Here is a 27,853-nt window from a genome sequence, read left to right as displayed (position 1 = left end):
TATCAGTGTCGATGGCATTTGTTCCCAGCTATTCTTAGGAGCCTCTCAGAAGCGCCACACAGCCCAGCCGACAGCCAGGGACAGAGCAGGCACGGCCGGGCCGGGGGTGGGGATCCGGGCAGAGGCCTGGGCTGGGGAGGGTGTGCGAGGGCCTCTCACCCCACTCCTCCGTCCACAGAGGCTGTCGCTGTCCGCACCAGCATGTCTTACAGCGTGACCCTGGCGGGGCCTGGGCCCTGGGGCTTCCGTCTGCAAGGGGGCAAGGACTTCAACATGCCGCTCACCATCTCCCGGGTGAGTGCGCTGCCGCGGCCTGGTGCTGCAGGGTTGGCATGTTCAGAGAACAGTGTGTCTGTCCATCTGTCCGTCTTCCTCAAGGCTCTTGAAAATCAGAGCACACCCCACCCGCAGTTGGGGGCTGGGATTGACGCCAACTGAATGTTGCCGGCCATAGCCCCCTGGTCTCTGCCGCAGCTGTTTGCCTGCCAAACTGGCCAGCCTGCGAAATGTGGAATGTAATGGGCAAGCTGAGGGTGCTTTAAGCCAAGAAGGGCTGGCAGATAGGGAAGGGAGGATAGTCCTTCCTCGGCAGGGTGGGCTCAGGGTGCCCCCAGGCCGGGAGTGTCTCCCTGGAAGTGGGCTTTGGGGAGAGAGCACCCACAGGGTGGAGTGGGCAGGTAACGGGGGCGGATAGGTAGATGGGCCGACTGCCCACCTCGCTGTCGGGGCTCAGGGCTGGATTCGGCTGGTTCCTGGGCTCCAGCACCCATTCCGTCTCAGACCCAAGATAGCGTCCCCTCCAAGGACCTGGCACTGGCTGGCCTCCTGAGGTGGGCCTTCCTCCCTCACCTGCCTAAGCCCCTGCCCATTCACCAGGGCTGCTTACCTTCCTGTCTCACATCTTACTCCCATGCCGGCCCGCCCGCCAGGGAACATGACCCTGTCCTGCCGGGTCTGCCTGCAATCAGGAACGGCACTGCCCGAGGGCAGCTCACAGACGGCTGACTGCTGGGGCGCTGACACCCAGCGAGAGGAGCAGCTAGATCTGCTGAGAGAACCTTGTCTTAACCACTGCCGAGTCCCCAGGACCCACCCCAGAGCCTAGAGCATAGATGCTCAGGCAACATTTGTCAAGGAAAGGGACTCTGCGAGTCTTGCAGAGCTGGGGCTGAAGGCCCTGGGTCCCGGGGTGGACTGTGAGGTATGTGAGGCATAGAGCAGCCCCCAGCAGTCCTGATGTGGGCACGAGGGGGCCGGCAGAGGCCCCGGGCTGTCACGGGAGGGTGGTGGGTGGGTAGGAGTGTCTGGTTGTTGCCCACCTGGAAGATAGCGTTTTCTCAGGACAGGGAAGCACCGAGGTGGGCAGCTGGGGAAGACCTGACAGCTGCTTGGCAGGGTGGTGGGAAGCCAACACCCCCACTGGAGGAGTCCTGGTTGTGGAACTTGATGTAGGCCCTTGGAGGGACCCCAAGGAAAGCCCCTCAGGCTGCATTTCTCAGGGGTGGGGTGCTGGCCCGGGAAACGACCTTAGCCTCCCTCGTCCTGGAGACCTGGCTCATTCCAACTTGAGCCCACACCCTCCAGACTACGGGCCGGGAGCCGGGGGCCATACTCAGAAGACAGCCAGGGCTTGCACTCCCTCCCTCGGGGTGTGGTGACATGGGCCTCTGAGCCCAGGACACCCTGCATGTTCCCATCCCATGGCTGCAGTCTCCTCCCTGTCCACTCTCACTCTCATAGGTCCCCTGGCCACCCCACCTGGGACTGAGCCCAACCCTGCCCCAGCCCCAGCCCCACCATCCTCAAGGCCTCCTTCTGGGGCTCCCTGCCCCATCCCTGGGGTGGAGATCAGCCTCCTGGCTCAGTGACGCCAGGATGGCCATGACCTCGCCGGGGACTAGGTGCCGCCTGGCCTGGCCAGCGAGGCTGGATGCAGCACAGAGGCCTGAAGCTAGGCAGGAGGAAGCATGTCCTCACTGCAGGCACCAGGTGTATTGGGATGTGCTGGAGCCATGACTAGGGGGACTTTTAAGAATAGAACCTGCAGCCCAGACAAGGCATCAGGGCAGGGCACATGGCCTCCCTGCTTCCTACAGGGGCACCCCCCAAGTTACCAAGGCCATGGAGCAAGCTGGACAGGGCGCCGGGCCTCCCCGGGGCTTGGAGTCTCTTGGTAAGCTGCTCTGGTGGCTGCTGATCCCCAGACTGGGGTGCCGCAGGCTCCGTGTTGCAGGCCTGCCCGAGCCCCCAGCCCTGCCCTCCCCCAGCGCTGTGGTTCTGCCTGCTGGGCTTCTCCAGGCCCTTCTGCACCAGGAACTTCTCCCCCATGGGGGTGCAGGGCCACTCCAGCTGCAGTTCACTTCCCACAGGGACCAGTGGGTGCTCGGGGACTGGGGGCATATTGCAGAGGAGGGTTCCCGGGGGCAGGGCCTGCCCCTTCTCAGCAGAAGCCTCCCTCACGACCACCTGCACTGAATCCAGAGCGGGTGGTCAGCCAGGCAGGGTCAGAGCCAAGCAAACAGGCTTGAATTTGCACAGGAGCTCCTGTGGCGATCCCTGCCCCCACGCCTGACCCTTCCCCCCTCCGGCTGGGTCTGGTAGAGGAGCACTGAGTGGGGCCAGGCACCTGTCAGCTGTAGCTCCTCCTGTGAAAAGGCCGCCGCCTGCCACCTGCAGGCTGGTGGGAGCTCAACCCACCCCATCCTGCCCACAGGCCCCTCAGCATCTCCCCTGGGACAGCAGCAGCCCGTCCGGCCTCCTTTCTGTGGGTCTCAGCCTGAGGACCATAGAGAAGGGGGTTCAGAAAGGAGACTCAGAGGGTGGAGGGAAGGGCCGTATTTATCCGGGACAGGTGCTGGGCCTGCAACTGGAGCTGCCCTCTCCCCGCCTTCCCCACCCCAGCCAGTTCTCCAGGAAGTTGGGGAGGGGTGGGAGCAGCAACAAAGGCCCGCCCACCTGTGCCAGTCTGTGCCAGCCCTGCCGGCCACTGGCCCAGAGTCTGGGCCTGCTCTGGGCCTTGCCCCTGGGTGCACACTGGGTCCTCCCCTTAATGGGAGAGGCGTGTGCTGTTGTCCAGCTCTGCTCCTCCCAGCTTGTCACCTTGGAGAGGTGGGTTCACCCTGTAAAAGGAAGACAGTGCCTTTGTGAGATGCTATGGAACCAACGGGCACCTGTGGAGTCCTTGGCACCTGCTGTCCCCGGGCACTAGTTGTGAGAATGGCGGGAGGGGGCCTCAGCCTGGGCGGGCAGGCAGGGACCGGCCCTGTGGACCAGCTGGCAGTCTTCAGCTCCAGTATTTGTCAGACTCTGCCAGCTCCAGTGGGGACCAGAGCACAGAGGGTCCCCAGGGAGGGGAAGGCCAGGACTATTCCGGGGCAGCTGTGCCGGTAATTCCTGGAATCCAGAGCTGCTGGGGCTGCTGCTTGGGCAGCGCCTCCAAGTGCTGACAGGCCGAGCTGTTTATAGCCTTTAGGTCAGGCAAGCCTCCCAGGCGCCCCCACCCAGGAGCACACTGGAGAGCCCACAGGCCCTCCACGGGAATGCGTCTTAGCCGCCCCCCGGCAGGCCTTCCCTGGCAGACCTCCCTGCCCTGTGACGCCCGAAGGCAGTGGGCACGAGGCTGGCTGGGGTCCTAGGGACCAGAACCTCCAAGGCCTTGGGCCGACTTCATGGACCGCCTCAGGCTCCAGGGCGGCGGCAGCAAGCGTGAGGAGGCCCCTGGGCCCTGCTGGGCGGCCCTCCAGGCTGGGAGAGCTCTGTCCCTCTCTACACAGGCCCCTCCCGTCCAGGGCAGAGTCCCGTCGTTGCAAAGGCCCCTAGGACCACGCCTCCCCTCTCCCCAGGAAGCGTCTTAAGAGGGTTGGAGGGACTTTGCCGTGTCCCAGTACTCTGCAGGCCGCCGGGCGGGATGTGCCCCCGGGAGCGTTCTGCAGGCGACCTCCCGGACACAGACGGAGCTGTGGGCCTGGACTGGAGGAGGAGAGCTCTCGAGAGACCCTCGGAGGGCCAGGGAAGGGGATGGTGTGGTCAGCTGGAGAGAACCAGGGACCCCTGGCTTTGGGCACAGGGAAGTCGTTGTCCTGTGTGGAGTGTAGGGGCCAGAGCGAGATGGCTGGTGTGAGCCGCTGGGAGGTGGCGGAGGCAGGGCCTGCTGTCCCTTCTTGAGGAAGCCTGAGGTGAGGAGGGAGGGGAACGTGCCAGGAGGCGCTGGAGCAGGTCAGACAGCGGGGAGAGACTTTATCTTTAGACTGTTTTCTTAGAGCAGTTTCAGGTTCACAGTAAAATTGAGGGGAACGTACAGAGATTTTCCATCACCCCCTCCCCCTGCCCCTGCGTATGCACAGCCTCCCATTGTCAGCCTCTCCCACCAGAGTGGTGCAGTGGTTACAGCTGATGAGCCTCCATGGATACATCATCATCACTGGTTCATTAGGGCTCACTCCTGTTGTTATACATCCTGTGGTTTTGGACAAATGTTCGATGACATGCGTTTACCATCCAGTGCACAGTGTTTTCCCTGCCCTAGAACCCTCTGTGCAAGGAGACGCTTTTTAAGCTTAGATAAGACCCTGCCGTGCTTATTGGCCAGGCTGGGGTTGGAAGTGGGGCCATGGGGAGACAGAAGTTTCCAGTAGGAGGGTGGGGGATGGAGCAAGGCCCCAGGGGAGTCCAGATGGGACTCTAAGAGCGTGGCAGGCAGTAATCTAATCGCACAATGTTAGATGCACTTAGGGCTCCACGGGAAATCCCCCGGGATGGGCCTCCAGGAAGGGTGGGGAGGAGATGCTGGAAGCGACACCATCCCAGCATCCACCGGCTGCCCTTGCTCCCCCCGACCCCCGCACCCCTCCCATCACCCTGACTGGAGAAATCTGGAGCGGGAGGCAGGCAGGGCCTGTCTGCTTTTGAGCACGGGAGAGATGGCTGGGGACTTCCTCGGGGAGCGCAGCTGCCCTCCAGCTGCCCTCCGCTGCCAGCGGCCTGGAAACTGAGGAGACAGGAGCCAGTGGCACGGGTGCCTCTGAGCCCCACCGGCGCCTTGCTTCCCCGGCAGCCTGGACAGAGCATCTCTCCCGGGCGGGTGCGAGGCCCTCCAGGGGCAGCAGGTGGCTGAGGCTGCTCAGCCAGGGAAGCCCTGTGCACCCCACTCTGCCGGCTCTGGCTCTCGTTCTGGAGCCAGGGATACAGCCTCCCCGCCCCGCCCCGCCCCGCAGGCTCCTCCAAGGGGAGGAGCTGGGGCAGCACTTGGCTCCTCAGTTGGGAGCTTCCTTGAAGCTCCCTCAGCTCTGTGCCCGCGGTACACAATTCCCGGGTAACAGGGCAATGCTCGCAGTCCTGGGACCAGGGTGTCCTCTCCACACGCACAGGGCACGGGGCTGGCACTGCAACCTCAGGTCTGGCTCAGACCAAAGTCCATGCTCGTCCCTTCACTTCCTCCCCACGGGCCCCTGCAGGTGGTGGGGCCACAGCTGCTCGCTGGCATCGTTAGCCCTGTGCCCCCTGGGGCCCCTGAAGGCCCGGCTCAGCAGGTGGAAGGACTCCTGGTGGCAGTGTTGGCCCCAAGCACTTTGAGCCCATCTGCGGGAACCTGTGAGCTGAGACGCGGGCCTGGAGCTCCGCCAGGACTGGCTCCCAGCTGGTGACGGGAGAGGCGGAAAGTGCAGTGGGATGAAGCAACGATTACAAAGAGCCCTTCAAATGCTTAAGAGGAGAAAAACGAAAGAAAAGAAAACCCCCAAGGATTTGGCTGCTTTGGGTCCTTCCTGGGGTGAGGAAAGCAGAGAGGGATAGAGTCCAACAAGAGGCCCATGTGTGTCTTATGCCTGGACCGCACCCTTCACAGCACTGGGCTCCGGGCAAGAGCGCAGGGTGCCCCACCCTTCTGTGGGCCCACCTCTCCTGCGGTGGGGAGGGATGTGATGACCCTTGGGCCCAGCTGGAGATCCCAGCATGCACCCCGCCTCTCTGTGGAAAGCTGGCAGAACTGAAGAGCACTCCCTGCAGGAGGGTGGCAGCCAGGGTCCTGGATCTGCTCAGTGGCCAAAGGCCAGGCAGCTGAGCCAGGATGGGCAGACACAGGTGCAGGGAGGGAGGCGCCAGGGGCAGAGGAGCCTGGTCTCAGGGAGGCCGAGCTCTACCCTGGGGACAAGGACCACCCATGGGTACCTGAGGCTGCCGGGAGCAAGGCAGGGCCTGGCAAGGGGAAGTTTGGTGTGAGCCAGCCTGTGCCCAGAGGGGCTCCAAGCGCAGGACATTCCAGATTCCCCATCCCCACCTCCACCCCCTTCCTGAGCTGATCTGGCCCAGCCTCTCTTGGATGTCATTCTGGTGTCCTTGCTCACCCTGTCAGCCACCATGTTCTGGACATGGCTCTGGGCCTGTCTGGCAGTTATCACTTCTGTAGGCAGCAGGCCTGCCCTGCTGTCCGGGGTCTGTGTGGACAGCACCCCCTCACCTGGGAGCTCCCTGCCGCAGGGTGGTGGGCCTTCTCTGTGGTTCCTTAGAAGCATCTGGGGAGCCCTGGTGTGGGGGAGTGGGCTGGGGGCCCCTGCGGGCAGTCCGCGGGAGGGCAGTGGCCTGCTCACTTCATCCCAGTGGGAGCCCCGGGGCTGTGCTTTCTCTGAAGTGCTTCTGGCGAAGCTGGCCCGGTGGGTGGAGGAGGGACCGGCACGTGGAGCAGCAAGTTGAGTGAAAGGTCACCGTGGATTAGAGCCTTGGTGGGGGGTGTTTGGGTGTTCAGAGTAAGTCTGTTCCGCTTTTGGAGACAGTGTCTGTATGAGATGCTGGGAGAGCACAGCCCGGAAGAAGCCAGGAGGAGGGAGCGGCTCCTGCCTCAGGAGTCCCTTCTCAGCCTGCGGCGTTTTGTGTTCCTTTGCTGTTGCTTTGGGGCCCGTTTAGCGCCTGTGTTGGTGGAGGCTTCTGGGCCTGGGCCGGCAGGAGGGTGGTGTGCAGTGTGAGAGGCGGGCCGAGCGGTAGCTCGGAAGTCCTGGGGAGCAGGCTGGACTGCAGGCGCACTGCCAGCCGCGTCCTGGGTTCGTTTCTTTCCTGTCCTCATGGTCTCAGCAGACCCAGGGCGGGAGGCTGCTCTGGGCAGAGGTGGCTGTGCAAGCAGGTAGCACTCTTGCTGTGGTCACGGGGTCATCCGCTCGGTTCGGGCCGCCCTGCCGAGCGCACCTGGGCACAGGCTGGCGGGCAGTGGCCGCAGGGCTCTGGCTTAGGGGAGAGTCCTGCTGGGCCAAAGCCCTGTGAGGCTTGACACCCAAGGACAGGTGACTGTCCCCGCATCCTCTCTGGCTCCTTCTAAGATGGTCCCGAGACCCTGGCCGGAAAAGAATGTCTGCCAGCATCGGGAGCCAGCCTCGTCCCTGGGCCCAGCCAGGACGGTGGGGCCATGTGCCCAGAGAACCAGGAAGGCTGGCTGGTGGGCAGTTGGGGAGGCAAAGCCAGGCTTCTCTTCCCAGCGCCACTCGGGGTGGGGCCTGCCTGGCCTTCCACACGTTGCGGTCACTCCAGTGATGCATAGGGCCACCTGGCGTGTCCTCAGGCGTCTCAGGCGTCTTTAGAGGTGGGGCTTCATCACATTCCCCGGAATGTCCCCGCAGCGGCCACCAAACTATTTCAGGTCGTCACGAGGCCTCCAGAGTCTCCCGTGCTGGCCCTGCTGGCGGGTCTCCACAGCCCCAGGCGCTGTGGCGGGGCCAGGTGTGTAGAGCGGGGCACTGCCCATGATGTCAGTGGGCCGGAGCCAGAGTCCCACGTAATGTTCCTGGGTGTGGCCTTCCTGGCATTGTGTGGGGTGCTCCAGGTGGTGCAGGCCTGGCATTCTGTGATGCGGGGGCAGGGGGGCAGACTATAACATTCTATGTTGTCATTAGGGTGCAGGGTTAGGGAACTGGCCCCCTAACCCTGGCCCCCACCAGCACACCTCCCCTTCTGGCAGGATGATGGCCTCAGAGCACCAAGCCCTGCCCCGTGTGCCAGCCTGCTCACCCGGCAGGGTTGACAGCACCCAGCCTGCTGGGCTCCCTTGCCTGGCAGCTCTAGGCACTCACACGAGGATGCTCTGTGAGGGGCTTCATCCTACCTGTGACCTGGCAGCATCTCTGTGGTGGTGCTGAGCCTGCTCCGGCCTATCGCCTCCCTCCTGGAGCCTGGGAGGTGCTTCGTGGGTTCTCAGGTGCAGGTGGTGCAGTAAGCAAACTGGTGTGGCAAGAGCCCGTGTAGCCCAATGGCTCGGCACAGGGAAAGTTCATTTCTCACTCCAGCAGCATCCAGTGCAGCGCGCTGTGGTCATTCTCTAAGTGCAGCCCCAGGGCTCAGGTCTCTTCTGCTAGTAGCTCAGCTGTCCTCTGGGTCCTTTGCATGCAGTCAGCCGGCGAGAAGAGAGAGTGCAGGGTGCAGGGTACGAGGTTGACTGCTGGGGACAGGCTGGGGGGCGGCGTGCACCACCTCCCTCCACATCCACCAGCCACACGCAGACATAGGCACTAGGAGATGTGGTGGCTGTGTGCCAGCAGGAGGGATCGGCTGGGGATCCGCGGTGCCAGCCACAGTATAAGACAAAATGGCAGGCCTCTACCCATGACTCCAGGTGACGCTTCCCCGAAGCCTGACCCAACCTCAGGCCCACCCTTCTGATGCTCATCCCCCATCTGCGCCCTCTCAGATCACACCAGGCAGCAAGGCAGCACAGTCCCAGCTCAGCCAGGGGGACCTCGTGGTAGCCATCGACGGCGTGAACACAGACACCATGACCCATCTGGAGGCCCAGAACAAGATCAAGTCCGCCAGCTACAACCTGAGCCTCACCCTGCAGAAGTAGGTGGAGCCCTCCAGACGGAGAGGCTGGGGGTGGGCCCAGTCCTGTGCCCAAGGTCTCGCAGGGCAGCTGGCCAGAGGAGGACCAGGCCCAAGTCATCATCAAGCACCTCCACGTCTGTGCTTCACTAGACAGACGAGGCTGGGAGGGTGGGTCTGGTGCTGCCAGGCGTGGGCCATCAGGCCTGGAAGCCAGGCCTCCCCTGCTTTCTCTCCTCCAGGCAGCCCCCCAAGGCCCCAGCAGAGGCCCGTGGCTGCCCAGTGCCCAGGCCATGCTTTTCCACCTTGGTTAAATGAGCAATTTCCTGGAGCCACCCGCCTGCGCGGTGGGCAGTGGGTCTCGGGCTCTCTGCCTGGCCTCCATGGCTCTCCGCGGAGCTCCTAGCCCAGGCGTGACTGTCTTCACGTGGCCTCATTTCTGGTTTCTCCAGGTCGAAGCGACCCATTCCCATCTCCACGGCAGCGCCCCCGATCCAGTCTCCTCTGCCAGTGATCCCCCACCAGAAGGTAGGTGCTGACTTGGTGGCCGACTCCACTCCCAGACGCGGCTTCTGGGGTGCAGTCCTATGGCAAGGGGTCAGTCCTGCCCCACCACTGCCCGCCGTCACTGACCCTGGGAAGGCGGCCGGCCCTGGGAGAGGAGAGCCTGCCTGGGTGCCACCTGCCAGGGCCTCATGGCTAGGCCCACGTGCCAGCAGCTTAGGCCGCGTCCTCACAGCCAGGGGCACAGTGTCCAGGGCTCTGACCCTCCCCTTCCTGAGGCCGGGGACAGGGGACTGTGGCAGGAGAGCTGGAAGCCCAGCTTGAGCGGGCATCCTGGAGGAGGCCCTGGGTGTGGAGGGGCCTGGGTTTTCTCCTCCAATCTAGGCTTTCTTCCTCCGATTTCCATTCCTCCCAACTGCATAGCCATAGAGCCCAGCCCCAAATGCTGGTGGTGACCAGGAGGCAGGAGAGAAGGTGGAGCCCTGGCCACAGACCTCGCCCTGTGCCCCAGGCTCCTTCCCAGCTTCCTCTAAGCAGCTCAGCCCTGTGGGCCCCAGGCCGGGGAGGTCCACCCCACCTCCCCTCCTGGCATGACCTTATACTGACCCCTGTTTCTTCACTGAGGCAGAGTGGGCACGGGACTGGATGAGGGGAGAGGAAGGCTGACGGGCTTGGAGGGTGGCAGATTGGGACATAGGCAGAGGCTGCTCAGGGGAAGTTGCAGAGGTGAGCCCAGGGGCCAAATACAGCCCGTTTCCTCGGTTTCCCCTCCTGCACCTCCGCTCTGCCTGCCCACTGCCAGCTGGGCCTTCACTGGCCATGTGGGGGCATCAGTGTGGGGTCAGAACAGGAGGCTGGGCTCTGCCCACCAGGGGTCCCTACTCAGGAGAAGGAGAAGCAGACATGGAGTGGAGTTGGTGCCCCCACCCACCCACAGTCCTTGCTCCAGCCTCCTCTACCCGCAGGCAGGTGGCTTGGCTCGGCTTGGCTTTCTGTCCAGGGGGCGCCAGCCCTGGGCCAGAGCTCTGTGCCTCCTGCTCTTCCTGACAAACGCCCTCTTCCAGGTGCGCTGTCTGCCCCCTGAGCCCAGAGCAGCAGCTGCGCGGCCGGCACTAACCCTCTGTTTCAGGTCCACACAGAAGCGCTGGATGCGTGTGGCCTCTCACTGCTCTCTTCTCTCTCCCCTGCATGGCGGCCACCCTGTGCCAGGACCCTGCTCTGGACGCCAACCCCGAGGTGCGGGCCGGCCCGGGCCCGGAGGTCAGGCAGGCCTTAGGTGCCTCCTCCTCCCACATGGAGGCCTCTGACCCGGGTCCTCCTCAGGGCAGCCCGGGGGCCAAGACCAGCTCGGAGGGAGCCCTGCACTCGCTCAGCCCGAAAGCGCCCCAGGGCGCGAGCCAGCCCAGGCAGTATAACAACCCCATTGGCCTGTACTCAGCGGAGACGCTGAGGGAGATGGCTCAGCTGTATCAGATGAGCCTCCGAGGAAAGGCCTCAGGTGCTGGACTCCCAGGAGGGTAGGTAATGGGCACAGCTCTCCAAGGTGGTCCGGGGCCACCTGGGTCCTCAGTGCTCAGACAGCCTGGTCAGGTGATCAGAGTGAGGAGCTGGACTCCATCGCCAGCCCCAACCCCAGGAGGGCCTGCAGGCTGAGTGGGAGCAGCTGCTGCTGGCGTCAGCGTGGGCCACGCTCATTGCTTTGCACAACGACCTGGGGGATGGATTGGATTTGCAGAGGGAAAAACAGACTTGGGAAGGGTTAAGTCAAAGTCCAGCTGTCCAGCAACTAAATGGCCGAGCTGGGCTTGAATGCAAGAGACTCTGACACCCAAAACTGTCACACACACACACACACAGGAGAGGACAAAGCCTTCTGCCCCCAGGAGCTCCAGGGCAGGGGACAGGCTCATCTCCACCCTTCCGGAAGCCTGGAGGCAGGGGCAAGGAGGAATTAGAGAGGTGGGAAGGCAGCTCTCTAAGGCTAACTGGTCTGGGAAGGCTGCCTGGAGGGGCAAGTATCTCAGCTGGGTTCAGAGAGACTTGGCAGCGGTGTGAAGGGGGTGGGCTTGCAGTACTGACCCTGCTGGGGTGGGGCTGCAAGGAAGCAGGACCCCAAGGAGAAGGGGGCTGTGCATAATAGCAGCCCACCCTGCCTGCTGAGGTCTGGCTGGTAGGACCCTGTGAGCATAGGAATTAAAAACCCAGAGCCAGCGGGGGGCGCGGGGGGCCTGGGGTGGGGGGTGGGGTGGAAGGAGCCTCCAGCAGAGCCTGTGCAGTCCCTGAGTGCTTCCTGCTTGTTACCTCAATCTAATTCTCCGTGGCCGTGCAGTCGGCCTAGTTCTCCCTAATAATTGTGTGCTCGGAGCAGAGCAGGCTGAGTGGAGGCGTGTGGTCAGTGGTTAGGAGGGCAGCTGGGAGGACTGAGGGCGACAGCCCGCACAGCGCTGAGCTCTGTTCTGGCTGCTCAGTGCCTCAGTACTATTACCCGCCACTCCCTGGGGTGCACAGCTGGTACACCCAGAGAGAGTGAGTCATTCGCCCCAGGTCACACAGCTAATGAGTGGCAGATAGGACTGGCACCTTGGTCGACTTGACTCCTCCCCTTCACAGCCACAGAGACCCACCTACCTGTCCCGGGAAGTCAAGGCCAGCCCCACCTCCTTTTCCCATGACTCCCAAGGTGCCCTCCTCTGGGCACAGGGACTTCTGGGAGCCTGACAAGTACTACAGTATAACTTGGCACCACTCAGAGCACCAGAGACCAGTGTGTCCTCCAAGGGAAGCGGCTGGGGAGGGAGCGCTTCCTCCAGAGGAAGGCCAGCGCTGCTGCCCGGCAGGGCCACAGCAGGGCGGAGCCTGCGAGCTGCCAGCCTGGGCAGCCTCTGCTGGGCTGAGGCGCTGCCTTCCTAAGTGTCCAGATGCTCCGAGTCCGCCCACTGGACACGGAGCCCACCCAAGGCTCTCCTCTCGGTGTTCCGTTCAGTCTGCACAGCCGTCTGTGCGGCAGGTGCTGCCACCTCCCTTTCATGAAGGAGGAGGCGGAGGCAGTGACTTGCCCAGTCAGTGCTGGGAAGAGGCAGGGCCAAGATTTGGACTCTGTCCAGTCTGGCTTTAAAAGGAAGTTCCTTCCCCAACTCTCTCTCTCCTCTCTCTCTGAGCAGTTTGCAGTGTGTTTTCCTGGCAGCGTCTATCCTGGGAGGCGTGAGAAGACGAATGGGGTACAGGGACAGTGGGCCTGAGCATCCCTGCACCCCTTCTTGTTCTCTCTGGGGCTGGACTGGAGGCAGTGTCCGCCAGGCCACCCTGCTGTGAGGGCCCTGGGCAGGTCTTTCAGCTCTGGGGCCTCTGAGTTATGTCTGCTGCAGGCCTCCCGGCCCCCAGGTCCGCAGACAGGAGCTAAGCAGGGGGCAGGAATGAATGCCCAAGAAGGAGCTGGCTGCCCAGGCAAGGCAGAGGCAGCCCCAGAGGTCAAGGCTGCCCTTTGCAGGGGGCACACTGGTCAGGGCAAGAGCTGACCCTGCAGCTGTCAGCACTGGCCAAAGATGGAGAGGGGATGGGAGCTCTGTGCTGGCCTCTCCTAATATAGCGCCACTGGCAGCTATTTTGAGACTGGGAGGACAGAGGACATTTTATCAGCTCTGACACACGGGCTTGAGGCTGAGCAGGGCCATGGCGAGGCTGCTCAGGGGCCCTGGCTCTGCCTGGATCCCCAGGGTCTGGGCCAAAGGATGAGCAAAGCCAGGCCAGCTGGGGCCCAGGCTCCCTTGTCAGAGCCCACTGTGGTCAGATCTGAGACGCTGGCAGAGTTTGGGGCAAGGAGGCTACATGCACTCTTACGCCCTCACCCCTCCAGGCCTCAGATAGCGGCAGGACCTGCTGGGGCAAGGAATTTGTGTTCAAAGGGATTAATGCAGGCAATGCTCCCCAAGGAGAGGGTGCTCCGGAGGCTCACTCAGAGGAGAGGGCCGAGGGCCTCTGTGGTACCCGAGACGGGCTGCCTGCCTGAGGCTTTCCTGCCATCAGCCTTGGAGCCAGACGTCTGAGCCTCCTTGCTCCTCGTCCTGCCTGTTGCCCATCCAGGGCCTTTAGGAGCCATCACTGGAGCCTGCACAGACCCCCACCCCTGTGCCCAGGAGGAGTGGCCACGGCTGCCTGCCCCTCCCCTGAGAGGGAGGGCAGGTCCCTGGGGCTGTGGGTCACCCCACCTCACATACACCCTAGCGCCATGCAACTCCTGCCCAGGGAGCAGAGCTCCCAGAGCCCCCACTGAACAAGGGCACGTCCAGAGCTGCTGTCTGGCCAGGAGGTGCCTGGGCCTTGGCAGCGGCAGCTAAGGGTCTCCGCCAGGCTGTGTGGGGACTGCATGTACATGTGCCCTTAAAGATGGACCAGAACCCTTCTTGACAAAGCTTTGGGTACTAGGGACCCACTGAGGAAAGCCGCTGTGGGACTCAGCTCTGCGCCCCTCTCGGCGCTCTCTGTGGCTCTGCCCCGTGGGCCCTGGCCCTGGCCCTGGCCGAGCCTCCTGGCCCAGCCTCCCTGACAGCCCTCTTCCCTGCTCTTTCTCTCCTCCCAGGTGATAGCCAACTCTCCAGCCAAGTTAGTATCGAAGGAAAGCATGCGTGTGCTCTTGCGTGCATATCCCAGCATGCGTCAGTCTGGACCACGTGTGCCTGTGCCAGCATGTGTCCGTGTGTGTGCATGCGTGCGAGGGGGTGCATTTGTCTCGAGTGCGCCTGCATGTGTGAAGCCGCGAGTGTGGAGGGAAGCGCAGGGAGGGGTGCTAGGGCTCGGCCTGACGCCCTGCGTGCAGTCCTCCATCTCGGGCAGCTGCCCAAGGCCTGCAGGCGGCTCTGGGGCGGCGGGGGAGCGCCGCCTGACCTGGGTTCTTCCTGAGCCTGAAGATCTCTGTCCTGGTGGGACCCTCAGCGGGCTGCCCCTGACCTTGTGTTTGCCTGGGGAGCACCTGCCTGTTGAGGGGAGAGCCCTGTTGGGTAGACTGGTGGCCACACAGCAGGCGGGACATGAGGGGGCCTGAGCAGAGCCCTGCTCTGAGGAAGAAGCTCACCCGCCCGAAGCATCCGCAGGAGCAGAACGCTGGCCACCAGGGGGCGGCTGGCAGGATGAGGTCCGGGCCGAGGAACGAGGCCGCCATCTCCATGGTTGCCCAGCGGGGCTGCTTTTCGCCTTTGGCCGTCCTGGACTCTGCTTGGGCTGCTGCTGCCTGGCCCCGTGGCCCAGCGCGTGTGCCACACTCCCAAGCCCCTCTCCCCAACCCATTTTGTCTCTGCTTCCCGGCTGGTGTGGTGAGAGCTTCCAACGCCTGGCGCCCCCTGCTGGCCCTGGGCGGTGGCTCACCTGAGCGGGGACCTCCAGGGATGGGGAAGCCCAGATGGGCAAGATCAGCCTCTGCAGAGGGCTTTGGGGAGGTGTGAGGATTTCTGACCTGACCGGGATCAGACTTTGGGTGGTCTCTCTTGACACCTCCACAGCCCTCCCTGGATGGCCCAGGTAACTCCACCCGTTGCCCTTCTCTCCTCCCACCTCCCCTCCCCTGCACCCCCTGCTCCCCCTAGTGCGGACTACCAGGAGCGCTTCAACCCCAATGCCCTGAAGGACTCGGCCCTGTCCACCCACAAGCCCATCGAGGTGAAGGGGCTGGGCGGCAAGGCCACCATCATCCACGCACAGTACAACACGCCCATCAGCATGTACTCCCAGGACGCCATCATGGACGCCATTGCCGGGCAGGCCCAGGCCCAGGGCAGTGACTTCAGTGGGTAAGCGCCCTCCCTCCGCAGTGGCTCACGGCTCACCACCGCAGCCATTGGCTGGGCCTCACCCCGCGGGGCTGAGGGTGCCAGGCTGCCGGCACCAGCAGAGACCTTAGGCATCAAGACCAGCTCTCCTCCTTGGCCTTGGCTTCCCGGGCACAGCCCAGGGGCCCAGCACATGGTGTCCTCTCCTCAGAATTAATCTCTGGGCCAGCTGTAGGAGAAGGGGAGACACGCAGAGTATGGCCACTCCTCCACATGCGGTCACAGCCTCTGCCTTTCCCAGGTCCCGTGGGGCTGGGTTAGGAAGAGACCTCTGGAATCTCGTTAACCTGAGTCACACTCTCGTTCTGGATACCCCAGTCTTCCCTCACTGAGCCTTTCTGTGGAGGGAAGTTGCTGCATTCTTCCAGAGATGAGAGCGATTCAGATGTGTGACTGGCTTCTTGTGTAGGAAGGGCTGTGGAGCCTGGAGCCCCAGGCAGCCTGACCCCAGGGCCGAGGGACTGAGGGTAACAGGGTCCCTGGAATTTGCCTGTTCTCCACTTGAGGGCTAAATAGGGAAGAGTCGGCTGAAAATCATTTGTGGATGAAACTGCTAATAGTGCAAACATTAATGGGGACCTCTTCCTCTTTTAAAAATTTTTTTTATTGATTTCAGAGAGGAAGGGAGAGGGACAGAGAAAGACATTAATGATGAGAAAGGATCATTGATCAGCTGCCTCCTGCACACCCCTACTGGGGATCGAGCCTGCAACTCCAGCATGTGCCCTTGACTGGGAATTGAACCGTGACCTCCTGGTTCACAGGTCGAGGCTCAACCACTGAGCCACACTGGCTGGGTGGGACCTCTTCCTCTTTTTGTGTTTCTGTCTGTCTCCCTTGGTTTCTCTTTCTCTTCCTTTTTCTGTGTGTGCTTCTGCCTCTTTCATTCTCTGTTCTCTGCCTCTCTCTGTCTTTCTCTTGTCTCACACGCGCACACACACAGAGTGTTTTCTGCTTGGGAATGACATGAGTGTTGATTTTTCAGAACTGACTATCTCTTTGGCCAGCATCTTATCCCTGACTCAGTATCCCCAGCAGCTCAAGGCAAAAAAAAAAAGTCTTAAAATGATGTACTTTTTTTCTGAAACTAAGAAAAACAAATGTTGTAAGAGGGATAAAGGGGTTAAACAATCCCAGAAAACTCCAATAGTGTTTGACCTTTGCAGAACACAGCCGTGCTCTGAGCGCAGGCTTCGGGCAGAGAGGGAGCCCAGCTGCGGAGGCGGTGCTTCCTGGGGCCACCAGCCCTGAGCTGTGGGTCTCAAACTGGCCTGGCCCAGGCAGAACTCTACACAGTGTTGATTTCATTCCATGGCTCGAAGCAGAAACCATGACAATGCAATTTTAAAAACACAACCTTTATCTCATGTGAACCCAGAAAAAAGCTGCCTGGCTAAGCCGAAGAGATAACAGGGATTTCCTGCTCACACTTGTTTGCCCCGAGTGTGGCAGGTGTGTCCCTGGTGTGCTCCTAAGGGTCGCCACCCTCGCCAAGGGGAAGCCCAGTGGCAGACAATGGAAGAACGATTCTGCAAAAGAACCTGGCTTTCTGCGCTCGGGAAAAGGATCTCTTGTTTGGTCTTTTTAACATGATGCACCATTGACCTTATCTGGTCTTCTGGAAGGACTGTTCCCATCTCCCTGCTACCTCTCCCAGCCCCACCCTGCCCTGCCCTGCCCTGTGTGCCTGGGAAGCACCATGCACGCCCCTCCTCCTAACGCAGCCCTGAGGGGCTGGTGCGCGTGGTCAGAGCTGCCCTCGGCCCGGTGCCTAAGGTGCTCCGTTTCTGCTGTGGATTTCCATGATGCCTTCCTCACTGACAGTTTTCTTTTTGTCTCTCTCTTCCTCCTTTATCCATCCCACCCCCATAACTCATTTCTGATCCCAACCCTGCTCCCCTGTGTGTGCGCCGCCCCTGCCATCCCCTGATGGACACACACTCACTGCGGGGCTTTCCTCTGCTTGGCAGGGCGTCGCCACTGGCGTAAGTAGACCCCAGTGTCTGTTCCGTCGTCCGTCTGTCTGGTTGTGGGGCGGTGTGTGGTTTGGTGGGCTGTGCCTGAGGACAGTGCCTCTGTCTGTGTTCTCCTCACGCCTACCTCACAGCCACATGACATGCTCTGCGGCCTGTACAGGCTTGTCTTTGAGGGTTTGCCCCGAATAATGTCACTATGGACACAGATGAGAGTTAAAAGCACTCATGCTGGCCCCGGGCTGGGGTCTCTGTGTTCTCCTTGCCATGCTTCGTGGGGCTCCCCCTGCCTTTTCTGTCTGCGCTGGAAGATTGTAGACCTGCCGTTCAGCATCCACACCGGCCATTACTCAGGGCAGAGGGTGGTAAGGGGGCCTCTTAGAGGCCCCTCCCCAGACCCCAGAACCTGGACCTGAAGGAGCCAGCACTTGCCAAGACCACCCACGCGGCCAACGATGAGGCAGGCTTGAGGGCAGTGTGAGTGGGGTCAATGCCCCAGGGTGACCCTAACTTGCGGTCTCTGGAGTGTTTTTGGTGGCAAGAAGGTCGTGCTGGGAGGGGCTCCAGCCTCAGACCCAGGGTCCCAGCACGTGGGGCCTGTTCTGCTCTCTGCGTCTATTATTCAGAGTGCCCTCGCGGGCTCCCGGCTCTGCTGCAGGCTCGCCCGTCTCCACTCAGGTGGTAGGAAGGGGCCGAGGGCGGAAGCCCCAACGACACGCTCCCAGCAGCCTGGAGCCCTGGGAGCTCAGGGAGGACGGGGAGCACCTCAGGGCACGTTCTGGGGAGAACGCAGCAAAGGCATCCGCTGCTTCCTGGCACAGACTTCATGTGGGCAGGCTCACGGGAGAGGCCTGGCCTGCGTCCGCACCCTGACCCACAGCACAGTCCACACTTCCTCCCGGTAGAACAGGGCGCCCTGATTGTGCCTTCCCATCGCCCGCCTCACCAAAGACAGTAGGCCCAGCCTCTGCTTTGAGGCCCTTGGGACATCTGCCTGTGCTGGAAATGGCACCCCCAGCGAGACCCCACCCTCCTCTGTTCCTGGTCCGAAGGGCTCCTCCCTGCCTGGACCCCGAGCGATTCACTGGTCTTCCCCATGGACCCCAACCCGTAGCTCCCTAGCCAGGGCACAGCCTTCAGGCAAGGAGGCAGCTCCGCCCGTCTCTGCCTCCTGTTGTCACCTGTCTTTACCTGCAGCTGTAGCCCACCCGGGCCCAGACACAGGGTGCCAAGCCCAGGGGCTCATGGGAGACAAGATCAGTGCTGGAGAGCTCCTTGCCCAGAGGGTAGAAGATGTGGGAACTGAGGAGGCCCTGGGGGTGCAGGGAGAGGCAGCTTGAGAGGCAGGCAGGGGGTGCCGACAGGGCCGGTGTCTGGGCTGGGCCTTTTCTAGGCATAGAGCGTCTGGGGTGTCTGAGGCCCAGTGCACAGAAGTGGCCTTCCAAGCCCTGTCACTGTGAGTCTGATGGAAAGGACACTGGGCTGGGAGCGGGAAGCCTGGCCCTGACTCTGTTGGGGCCCCTACACGCTGTAACCGGGAGCTGGTCTTCTGGTCTCGCTGGAGCTGTTTCAGCACCAGCATGGGCCTGGCTGGGCCGCTGGCCAGGGAGGCAGGCGTCAGTGCTGTGAGCTCCCCCTGAGTCATGCAGGCTGGGCAGGGTGAGTGGGCACCCAGAAAGCTTTGGATCTACCCTGCCCTGCAGTCTGGGAGGCACTGAACCCAAGCGGCTCTGGGGGCCCTTTTGGCTCCGATATAGGATTAATTTATCCAACTACATTTTGAGCACCTACTATGCGCCAGGTCCTGGGAGTCTAAGGCAAGGGAAGGCCACCAGGTCCCCCTCAATAGGCTGGGGCAGAGACTAGGAACCCTCCTGCAGCTCCACTCCCAGCACCCCCAGGGCAGAGCCGGCTATCTGCAGGTGATACCCCCACATGGCCTCGTTGCTGTGTTTCTCATCCCCACCCTATTGTGCCTGCCTGTGTGTAGCCAAGTCACAGCCTTCAGCCTTCTCCTAAGGCGGTCACGGCACTGTGGGGACGGTCCCGATTGGCCTGTCCTCACTTAGCCCCAAACTCAGGGCCTGCTCAGGGCGCTGGAAATTACTTCTAGAAGATGTCTCCTGCCTCCTATCTCCTTAATGGTGGGATGTCCTAAGGTCTGTGCCTGCAGCTTGCAAGTGGGGGTGGGCAGGGGGGTGTTGGCCGGAGGACCTGCGCCTCCTGACCCTCTGTGAGAGGAATCACTGTCTAATTGTAACCACCCTGAGCACTGAGCACCCAGCTGACCCCTGCCCCAGGCTCTCAGATGGCAGTGGGGAAAGGGCATGGTGGGTTCAGACAAGTAGGGGCCACCGCGGGGAGGTGCCTGGGAGTCAGTGTGGGGGAGGGGAGGAGGTAGGGAGCAGGGTCCAGCCCAGCCCTCGCCCACCAGTCGCTCTGCATTGCAGGAGCCTTCCTGTTAAAGACCTCGCTGTGGACAGCGCCTCTCCCGTGTACCAGGCTGTGATTAAGAACCAGAACAAGCCGGAAGATGAGGCTGATGAGTGGGCCCGCCGCTCCTCCAACCTTCAGTCCCGCTCCTTCCGCATCCTGGCTCAGATGACAGGAACTGAGTACAGTGAGTGGGGCTCGGGGCGGGCAGAAAGGGGAGGTGCTGCAGGGCCACGAGGGTCCTGGGTCCCACTCCACAGTCCACAGAAGCCAGGGAGTCGAGCCCCTGACCCCCTGAAGCTGAGCTGGCCTTGAGATGAACAGCAGCCCTTGGAGCCCTTCTGGGCTCTGGGGCAGGCAAGTGACATGAGCCTTCTGCTCAGCGCCCTGACCAAACAATGGGCAGCAGGCTTGCATGGTGTTTCAAGGCAAAATGACTGCCCAGAGCTGCCCACGCCTCTGACCACTCAACACCCAGCTGCCCTCTGCCCAGCGCACAGCCTTTCCCTTCCTAGTTTATAGGCTGGGAGAGGTCATGTCCAGTCATGGGTAGGGACTCAGTGTCCACAGAGCTCTGGTAGCTTTTCTCTCTTGTGCTCCCGATTTTCCTCCTGACCAGCAACTTTCTACCCACAGTGCAAGACCCTGATGAAGAAGCTTTGCGAAGGTCAAGGTAAGCGCCTGGACTCAGGCTCTGTGGCCTTGCCCCTCCTAATCCCACCCCTCCCGGTAGCCCCCAGGTCACATGACTTACGGAAGGCACCTCTCAAGTTCATGTATTTGGAAACACCTGGCCCCTAAGGGGCTTCAGCAGGTGCAGGGGCCTTTGTCCAGGTCAGTGAGGTGGGTGCCTGCAGCTGAGTCTCCGTCCCCTGGGCCCAGACGTGAGGACTTGGGCTCTCCTGGCCTGTCCAGGGCCAGGGCAGGGCTGCTTTGGCCTTTGCTAGGCTGTTGAGAACGAGGGCATCTCTCCCTGTGGGGCACCGAGCCAGCTGCCGTGCCTGCACACCCTGTGAGTCTGGAGGCTAGGCGCAGGAAGCAGGCACCAGGAGGGCTGTGCTGGGCATGGGCGCTGAGCCCTGGACTCACTTGTCCAGACCGTGAGGTATCAGTTCTGTAAATTACTCAAAATACAGCAGCTGCTGTAAGGAAGGACAAATCCTGGGCAGGAGGAGGAGCTTGTGCAGGACTAGGTGTCTCAAGGTCAAGATATGGTTCTGAAACACTGGCAGGTCTGAGGCCACAGCCACTCACCTGCCACCTGTGGCCTGTCAGGTGCTCATGGACCATAGCATGAGGGGGCACACTGCCCAGGCACCCACTGAGACCCACTAGGGTCTTCCATGATGGGCATCGAGCCCAGTGTGACTGTGCTGTACTGTACTTTGGATGCAAATGTCACCTGCATGTTCTTCCTGAGAAAATCCGCCCTGGAAGTGCACCCTGCGTGGCTTCTGTGGGAGGCTGGGGCTCAGAGCCGCCTTCCGCTCTGGGCCGAGCTTTCTGTCCTCGCTAACCTGCTGGCGTGGCCACAGGGTGTGCGGGCGTGGAACTCGGGCCTCTGGAGTTGGTGTGGACTTGCTTTCTGAACCGGTTGCTTCTGCTCCGAATGCTCCCACTCTTTGGCTGGGCTTCCAAGCCTAAAAGTCCCTCTAGGCTGCTGACACAGCGTGCAGCTCCCAAGGCAGGTCCCGCCTGTCAATGCCTGCAACGTGCCATCTGCGCCTGGAATGAGATGATGTTTGATTTAGCTCAAGAGTTAGTATCTAGCTGTATTTTTTAATTTTTTATTTATTGGGTTGAGGCGCGGGGGGTGGGGGGGTGGATGTTGTTCCACTTACTTAAATGCATCCATCTGTTGATTCTTGTATGTGCCCTGACTGGGGATTGAACCCACAACTTTGGCGTATGGGGATGATGCTCAAACCAACTGAGCGACCCGGCCAGGACCAGTATCCAGCTGTTTTAAGTGTGATGAGCTGTCAGCTCACCCTGTCCTATGTCCCACTGCTCCTGTGTGCTGTCTCTGTGTTCGTCACACCTCCCCTTTGAAGCCACCCACATACTAGTAGATGCGGGCGCTTAGCCTTACCTGAGACTTGATAAGCGCTTCACAGCATGCCCCCCACCCCCCATACACACAAACACAAAACAAACAGCTTTAAAGTCCCCAGGTTCCTTCCAACAAGAAGCTGGCAGGGGGGCCTGCTCTCCCTCCCATGAGGCAGCCCTGCCTCTGACCCCTGCCCTCTCTGGTGTACTTCTGGCCACTCGCTGCTCCTCCCGCAGGCCACTCTCTGCTTGTACCGCATTAACTGGACGCAGTTCAGGAGGCAGGAGGGTACTGGTGGCGGCAGATTACAGGAACTCCTGTCTTTTGTCTTTCCCTGGGACATTTTTAGACACTGAGAAGTTATTGAGTGAGGAGACACAAAAGGCAGTATTTAGGGTGGCCCCAGGCCTCATTGTTGGCCCCATCCTGGCTTTCAGGAGCACCTGCTAAAGCTGGTCCTGCCTGGTTCTGTAGACAGCCTGCTCAGCCCCAGCAGGTGCTGGGAGAACAGCACCAACGGGCCTCCACCCAGAAGCCGAACCTCTAACCTCAGAGAAGTTGCCAGCCTCTCTGGGACCGTAGGAGGCAGGTCCCTGCGAGGCAGCCCTGATGGGGCTTTATCCAGGCTCGGCCGGAATTGTGAGGAATTGGGATTCCTCTGGCGTAGAGATCCCTGTGTGTAGAGATCCCTGGTCCCCACCTGGTGGCACAACTATCTCCAAGTCTCTGTGCTCACCTAATGCTCCCTGTAGAGGGCCTTCCTCTCCAAGGCCCCCAGGTGAAGGAATCAGGCTGATTGTAGTGATGAGCTCACAGGAGGTGAAGGGGAGGGTTGCCTTGCACACCTCTCCACAAGCAACGTGACCTCCCCCCAATCCCTTCTCCAAGCCCATTCGGGGTTCCTTTTCCTCTCCTCGCCTGGCCCTCCCAACAGCCCAGGACTCCAAGGTGTCCTCCCTCCCCACAGGGTCCTCCCTCCCTGGGAGCACTCAGCTCCTCCTTGCACACCTGGCCCACTCTGGTGCCACCTGGCTCAGGGCCCTCCCTCAAAGGGAGCCCCCGTGAGGAGCAGTGGACAGCTATCAGCAACGAAATTACCTGCATTTTGTGGACATGTTGGTCCTTGGTGCTCTGCCAGCCTAGCACATTTGAAAGCCACAGCTGGAGAGACCAGGACAGCCTCGATGTCCTCTGAGCAGCCCTTATGGGCATCTGGGACCTCTCTCCTTTCCTTCCTCCCTCCCTTCTCCTTTTCCTTCTCTTCCCACTCCTGTCTGGCTGCCTGTGGATTTCCAAACGGCTCCAACCAGAATAGGCTCCCTAGACTCAGGCGCTCCCTGGCTCCCTGCGCTGTCCCTGAGCTGATGCAGCGGCCGCAGGCCTGGCTGGTCAGGGCGGCTGGCTGGGCAGTGCAGCTAGCTGGGCAGTGGAGCTGGCTGGGTAGTGTGGCCGGCTGGGCAGTGTGGCTAGATGGGCAGGGCGGCTGGCTGGGCAGTTCAGCTAGCTGGGCAGTGGAGCTGGCTGGGCAGTGTGGCTAGCTGGGCAGGGGGGCTAGCTGGGGAGTGGAGCTGGCTGGGCCGGGCGGCTAGCTGGGGAGTGGAGCTGGCTGGGCCGGGCGGCTAGCTGGGGAGTGGAGCTGGCTGGGCCGGGCGGCTAGCTGGGGAGTGGAGCTGGCTGGGCCGGGCGGCTAGCTGGGGAGTGGAGCTGGCTGGGCCGGGCGGCTAGCTGGGGAGTGGAGCTGGCTGGGCCGGGCGGCTAGCTGGGGAGTGGAGCTGGCTGGGCCGGGCGGCTAGCTGGGGAGTGGAGCTGGCTGGGCCGGGCGGCTAGCTGGGGAGTGGAGCTGGCTGGGCCGGGCGGCTAGCTGGGGAGTGGAGCTGGCTGGGCCGGGCGGCTAGCTGGGGAGTGGAGCTGGCTGGGCCGGGCGGCTAGCTGGGGAGTGGAGCTGGCTGGGCCGGGCGGCTAGCTGGGGAGTGGAGCTGGCTGGGCCGGGCGGCTAGCTGGGGAGTGGAGCTGGCTGGGCCGGGCGGCTAGCTGGGGAGTGGAGCTGGCTGGGCCGGGCGGCTAGCTGGGGAGTGGAGCTGGCTGGGCCGGGCGGCTAGCTGGGGAGTGGAGCTGGCTGGGCCGGGCGGCTAGCTGGGGAGTGGAGCTGGCTGGGCCGGGCGGCTAGCTGGGGAGTGGAGCTGGCTGGGCCGGGCGGCTAGCTGGGGAGTGGAGCTGGCTGGGCCGGGCGGCTAGCTGGGGAGTGGAGCTGGCTGGGCCGGGCGGCTAGCTGGGGAGTGGAGCTGGCTGGGCCGGGCGGCTAGCTGGGGAGTGGAGCTGGCTGGGCCGGGCGGCTAGCTGGGGAGTGGAGCTGGCTGGGCCGGGCGGCTAGCTGGGGAGTGGAGCTGGCTGGGCCGGGCGGCTAGCTGGGGAGTGGAGCTGGCTGGGCCGGGCGGCTAGCTGGGGAGTGGAGCTGGCTGGGCCGGGCGGCTAGCTGGGGAGTGGAGCTGGCTGGGCCGGGCGGCTAGCTGGGGAGTGGAGCTGGCTGGGCCGGGCGGCTAGCTGGGGAGTGGAGCTGGCTGGGCCGGGGGGCTGGCTGGGCTCTCCGGGTGGGCTCTGGTGCTGTAGGCAGGCTGTATGGCTGGCGGCGGGGGCCCTGCCCATGCTGTCTTATCCCTTCCCTTGACCTCGGAGAGGCTGGCGCGCGGAGGGCGTCCGATGCTGAGTCTCCAGGCGGCTCAGGCCATTCCCGATGTCTCTGGGCCTAGGCTCCTCTTGGCACTAGGGTGATTTCACATTTGTTAGCAGTGGGCCCCTTCTGTCCAACAGAATCTTACAGAGACCAAATATGCAGGACTCAAGGTGTGGGGAGTCCACCGGGTAACGCCGATAGGGGCAGGTGCCAAGTGTAAATGTGGGGACATGGACTGTTACACGGAGACATGTAAGATGAGCGTCCTCTGGTTTTTAAAGACCTAACCCTGACCTTCCTGATTTTTATAGCTGCAATTCACTTATTGAGCCATTTATTTTGAGATAATTGCAGATTGACATGTAGTTGTAGGAAACAATACAGAGAGCACCCTTTACCCCAGTGGTAATGGCACAGCTGGGTGTGGCCGCTGGCGGTTGGGTGCAGAACCCTTCCCCCCCAAGCCTTCCCCGCTGTTGCCTTTTTATAGCGACACCACCTCCCTACCACACCCCCTCCCCACCCTGTGGCACGGCAACCGTTAAGCGGTGATCTTTTCTCCATTTCTATAACTTTGTCATTTCGAGAATGTTGTATAAGTAGGATCATAAAGCCTCCAGCCTGTGGGACTGGATTCTCTGTTGGCCTAATTCACTCCCTCTCCTCATACACATCTCTTCTCCCACCCCCTCCCCCAAAGCCTCTGGATTCCTGACTTTTCCCAGCCCCCGGCCAGTGTCTCTCCCAAAGAAGCACCCACTCTCACTTTTCACTCGAGGGTTCCTCTGCTTCTTGGCAGCTAAGACCTGCCTTCAAACCAACACCGTCGCCCTCTAAAAGCCCTCCCGCAACTGCCCGATCCATCTGCCGCGGCTCCTCACGCCCTCCTCGCATTTCCCCGTGCCCACTGAGCACACCTATGGCTCGCTCGTGTCTTTTTGTTGCTGAGTAGTAGTCCATGGTCTGGGTGAGCAGTTCCATGTGGCTGACTGTGACCCTGGGCCACCAGGTGCGCCTCTGGCCTGAAGGCGTGAGAGGCCCTTGCAGCCCGGGCAGGGGTCAGGATTCCGGCATCCATGTCAATGGCCTTTCCCAGAGTCTCCTCCCCTCCACTTCTGTGTTTCTGGCTGTTCCTGACCTAGTTTTCTGTGCCCTCAGCCGAGGGGCTGTGGGTTGAGCCCAGAGCCCTGCTGGTGGGAAGTGGAGGAAGTCCTGGCCCGGTATGTGTGCCGGCAGTCTTGTGAGTACGTGTGCACGTGTGTGCTGGCGTGCTCAGGCCCGGAAGGGCAGGGCCAGCCATGGTGTCGGAAGGCTTCTCTCTGGGGACAGACAAGGGTTGGCAGAGAGCGGGCAGCACAGCGAGGTGGCAGGCCTGCTCGCCCAGCCTCATCACAGGGACAGGTGTTTCTCCTTCTTCATGCCCAGTGAGGGCTCTGGGGCCAGGAGAGGCCCCTGCCTGTGTGGTTCAGCCTCGAGGTCCCACAGCCAAAGCAGCCCTGCCCAGGCCTCACCACGGGGCCACGCTGTCCTCAGGCCTCCAGCCAGGCTTCCCCATGCCGCCCACTCACTCGGGTCTAGGCTCAGTCCCTCCAGGTCCTTGGGACTCTGGTCTTGACCCAAACCAGGCCTGACCATGTAGGAAGTTCCCAGGGAAGGCAAAGCCTCTCCAAGCCAAACCCCCGCTCCCATGACCTCTGCCCACCCCCCGCCCCCAGACAAGAGACTGGCGGACACATCCCCTAACCCCTTTCTTTCCCTTTTCTCTCTTCTCTCTGTTTCTCTGTCTCTGGGTCTGTGTCTGTCTGTCTCTTTCTCTCTCTTTCTCTCTCTCTCACTCTCTGCCACAGGGAAAGGTTTGAAACGGAACGTAACAGCCCACGTTTTGCCAAATTGCGCAACTGGCACCATGGCCTTTCAGCCCAAATCCTTAACGTTAAAAGCTAAAAGACTGCCTGGAGCCCCCGCCTGCCACTCCCCCCACAGATCTGGCGTGTGAGCCCCACGGCGATGCTTGAATATGTAGAGCTGTGCTGGCACCTTCGTAGTCAGGGCGGCACTGCACCCCGCACCCCCTCAATGCAACCCTCACCGCCCCAGACAGCCCGTGTCTCTGCTTCCCCACCCAGGGCCGTACCCAGGGCCGTAGCCATAGTTCAGAGAGGATGTGATGGGGTTTACTGGCCTAACACCCCAGAACCAAGGGAGACAGCTCGCCCCTAGTGGATTCCCTGCCACCCTCAGTGGCTGGGAGAGTAGCCCTGCCCAGTGCCGTCTGGGAGGAGTCGTCCATGGAGCAGGGTCCTGGGAGGAGGAGGCTCCCTGCTGCATTCCCTACCTTGCTGCCCTCTGAGCTGGAGCCCTGGAGGAGGGGGAGCCTAGGGTAGAGGCAGCAGGCCCTCGGCCTGTGGTGAGGCTGGCATGTGCTCTCCCTCTGTGCCATGTGCGCTAGCTGCCCAGCCCTCTCTCCGGTACAGATATGCATGCTCATTCTGAAATAAAGAGGATTTGAAATAACAAACCAGCCTCAGTCCTGCTGTGCTGTGTGCATCCTCCAGAGGTGCAGGTTTGAGCCAGGGAGGGACAGGCGCCCCAGGGGCTCTGCCCTCCGCCGGTTTCCCCCACAAGGGCCCTATCTGGACTGTGAGCTCAGGCCAGAGAATGCATGTGGGAGTCTGTGCTGTGCCAGGTGGGCAGCCTTAGGGTCCCCCGGGGCAGTGTATATTGGTGGGTGCACAGAGGCCCCTGCCCACCCCCAGCTGTAGCCAAGAAGGCACTGCCCCTGCTTGGCCCTGTGCCGGGGACAGGGAGGGCTCAGGAGGGCACGCCTGCACTAAGGGGTAGGGCACAGGGGAGAGGAGGTGGAAGATGTGCCCGGTGGAGTCTTGCTGGGTCAGGAAGGTGCGGAGGACCTCCAGCTGGCCTGCTGGCCCCGCCCACCCGCCGGGGGCCTGTCCTCATCCAGAGCACTTGGGAAGGACCAGACTGGCGGGCTCACCTCCTTCCCACTCTCTGTCAGCCCATCAGCCTGGTTCCTGAAAGCAAAACCACTGGCTGAGAACATGACACCAACTGCACTTGGCAAACAGAGGCGGACGCCAAGGCCCCCATCAGGATGCCCCTGCCGCCGTGCCAGGATTGGGCAGAGCCTTGCTCCGCTCCTGCCGCCTGGGCACAGGCTTCCTCTTTGCCTCCAAGGACCTTGGCAATCCCATCTGGAAGGGCTGGCCAGGGCGGCTGCTCTATCCCGCCCACATCCCAGACGCTCTCTAAACCCCTGCCAGCGGCTCCATTTGGGCCTCCTATCTCTCCCCGTTTCTAGCCTCTGCTCCGGGCCAGGCAGGGCCAGTGTGCTGAGGGATCGGCCAGGAGATGGAGCGTGCTCCTGCCTGCACCGAGGCGTCCTGGAGCGCACGCACATGTTTGCTGGGGCCCCAGGGGGGGTTGTGGGGCTGGGGCTGCCAGAGAGAGGCCCAGGCAGTGGTGTCCTGGGCTGACAGAGGACCCGAGCCCGTCAGAACTGGTGGCCTCACATTTCCCTGTCCTGACCCCGGGGTGTGGAAGCCCTCCTGGTGCTCTGGAAGGTTCCCAGGGATGCCCACCAGCC

At 62.2% G+C, this 27,853-nt stretch overlaps 1 protein-coding gene across 3 annotated transcripts; it reads left to right on the top strand.

Annotated features, from left to right (window-relative positions):
* On the top strand, positions 1-26,768 carry LOC102770110 (LIM domain-binding protein 3-like). Of its 3 annotated transcripts, XM_006767909.2 has the most exons (10): positions 1-89; positions 179-294; positions 8,666-8,817; positions 9,249-9,324; positions 13,877-13,899; positions 14,877-15,080; positions 17,090-17,104; positions 19,543-19,712; positions 20,162-20,198; positions 26,097-26,768. In XM_006767909.2, exons 2-10 carry the CDS (start codon positions 202-204, stop codon positions 26,191-26,193), a joined length of 867 nt encoding a protein of 288 aa, XP_006767972.1. In that variant the 5' UTR covers positions 1-89; positions 179-201; the 3' UTR covers positions 26,194-26,768. The 3 variants fall into 3 exon arrangements, with proteins under 3 accessions (XP_006767972.1, XP_015422150.1, XP_006767971.1); XM_015566664.1 differs by lacking the exon at positions 17,090-17,104; XM_006767908.2 differs by lacking the exons at positions 13,877-13,899; positions 14,877-15,080; positions 17,090-17,104 and adding an exon at positions 10,510-10,817.
* Positions 26,769-27,853: the final 1,085 nt, after the last annotated feature.

Source organism: Myotis davidii, unplaced genomic scaffold, assembly GCF_000327345.1.
Source record: "Myotis davidii unplaced genomic scaffold, ASM32734v1 scaffold642, whole genome shotgun sequence".
Taxonomy (NCBI): Eukaryota; Metazoa; Chordata; class Mammalia; order Chiroptera; family Vespertilionidae; genus Myotis; species Myotis davidii.
This window is presented reverse-complemented; position numbering and strand designations above follow the sequence as displayed.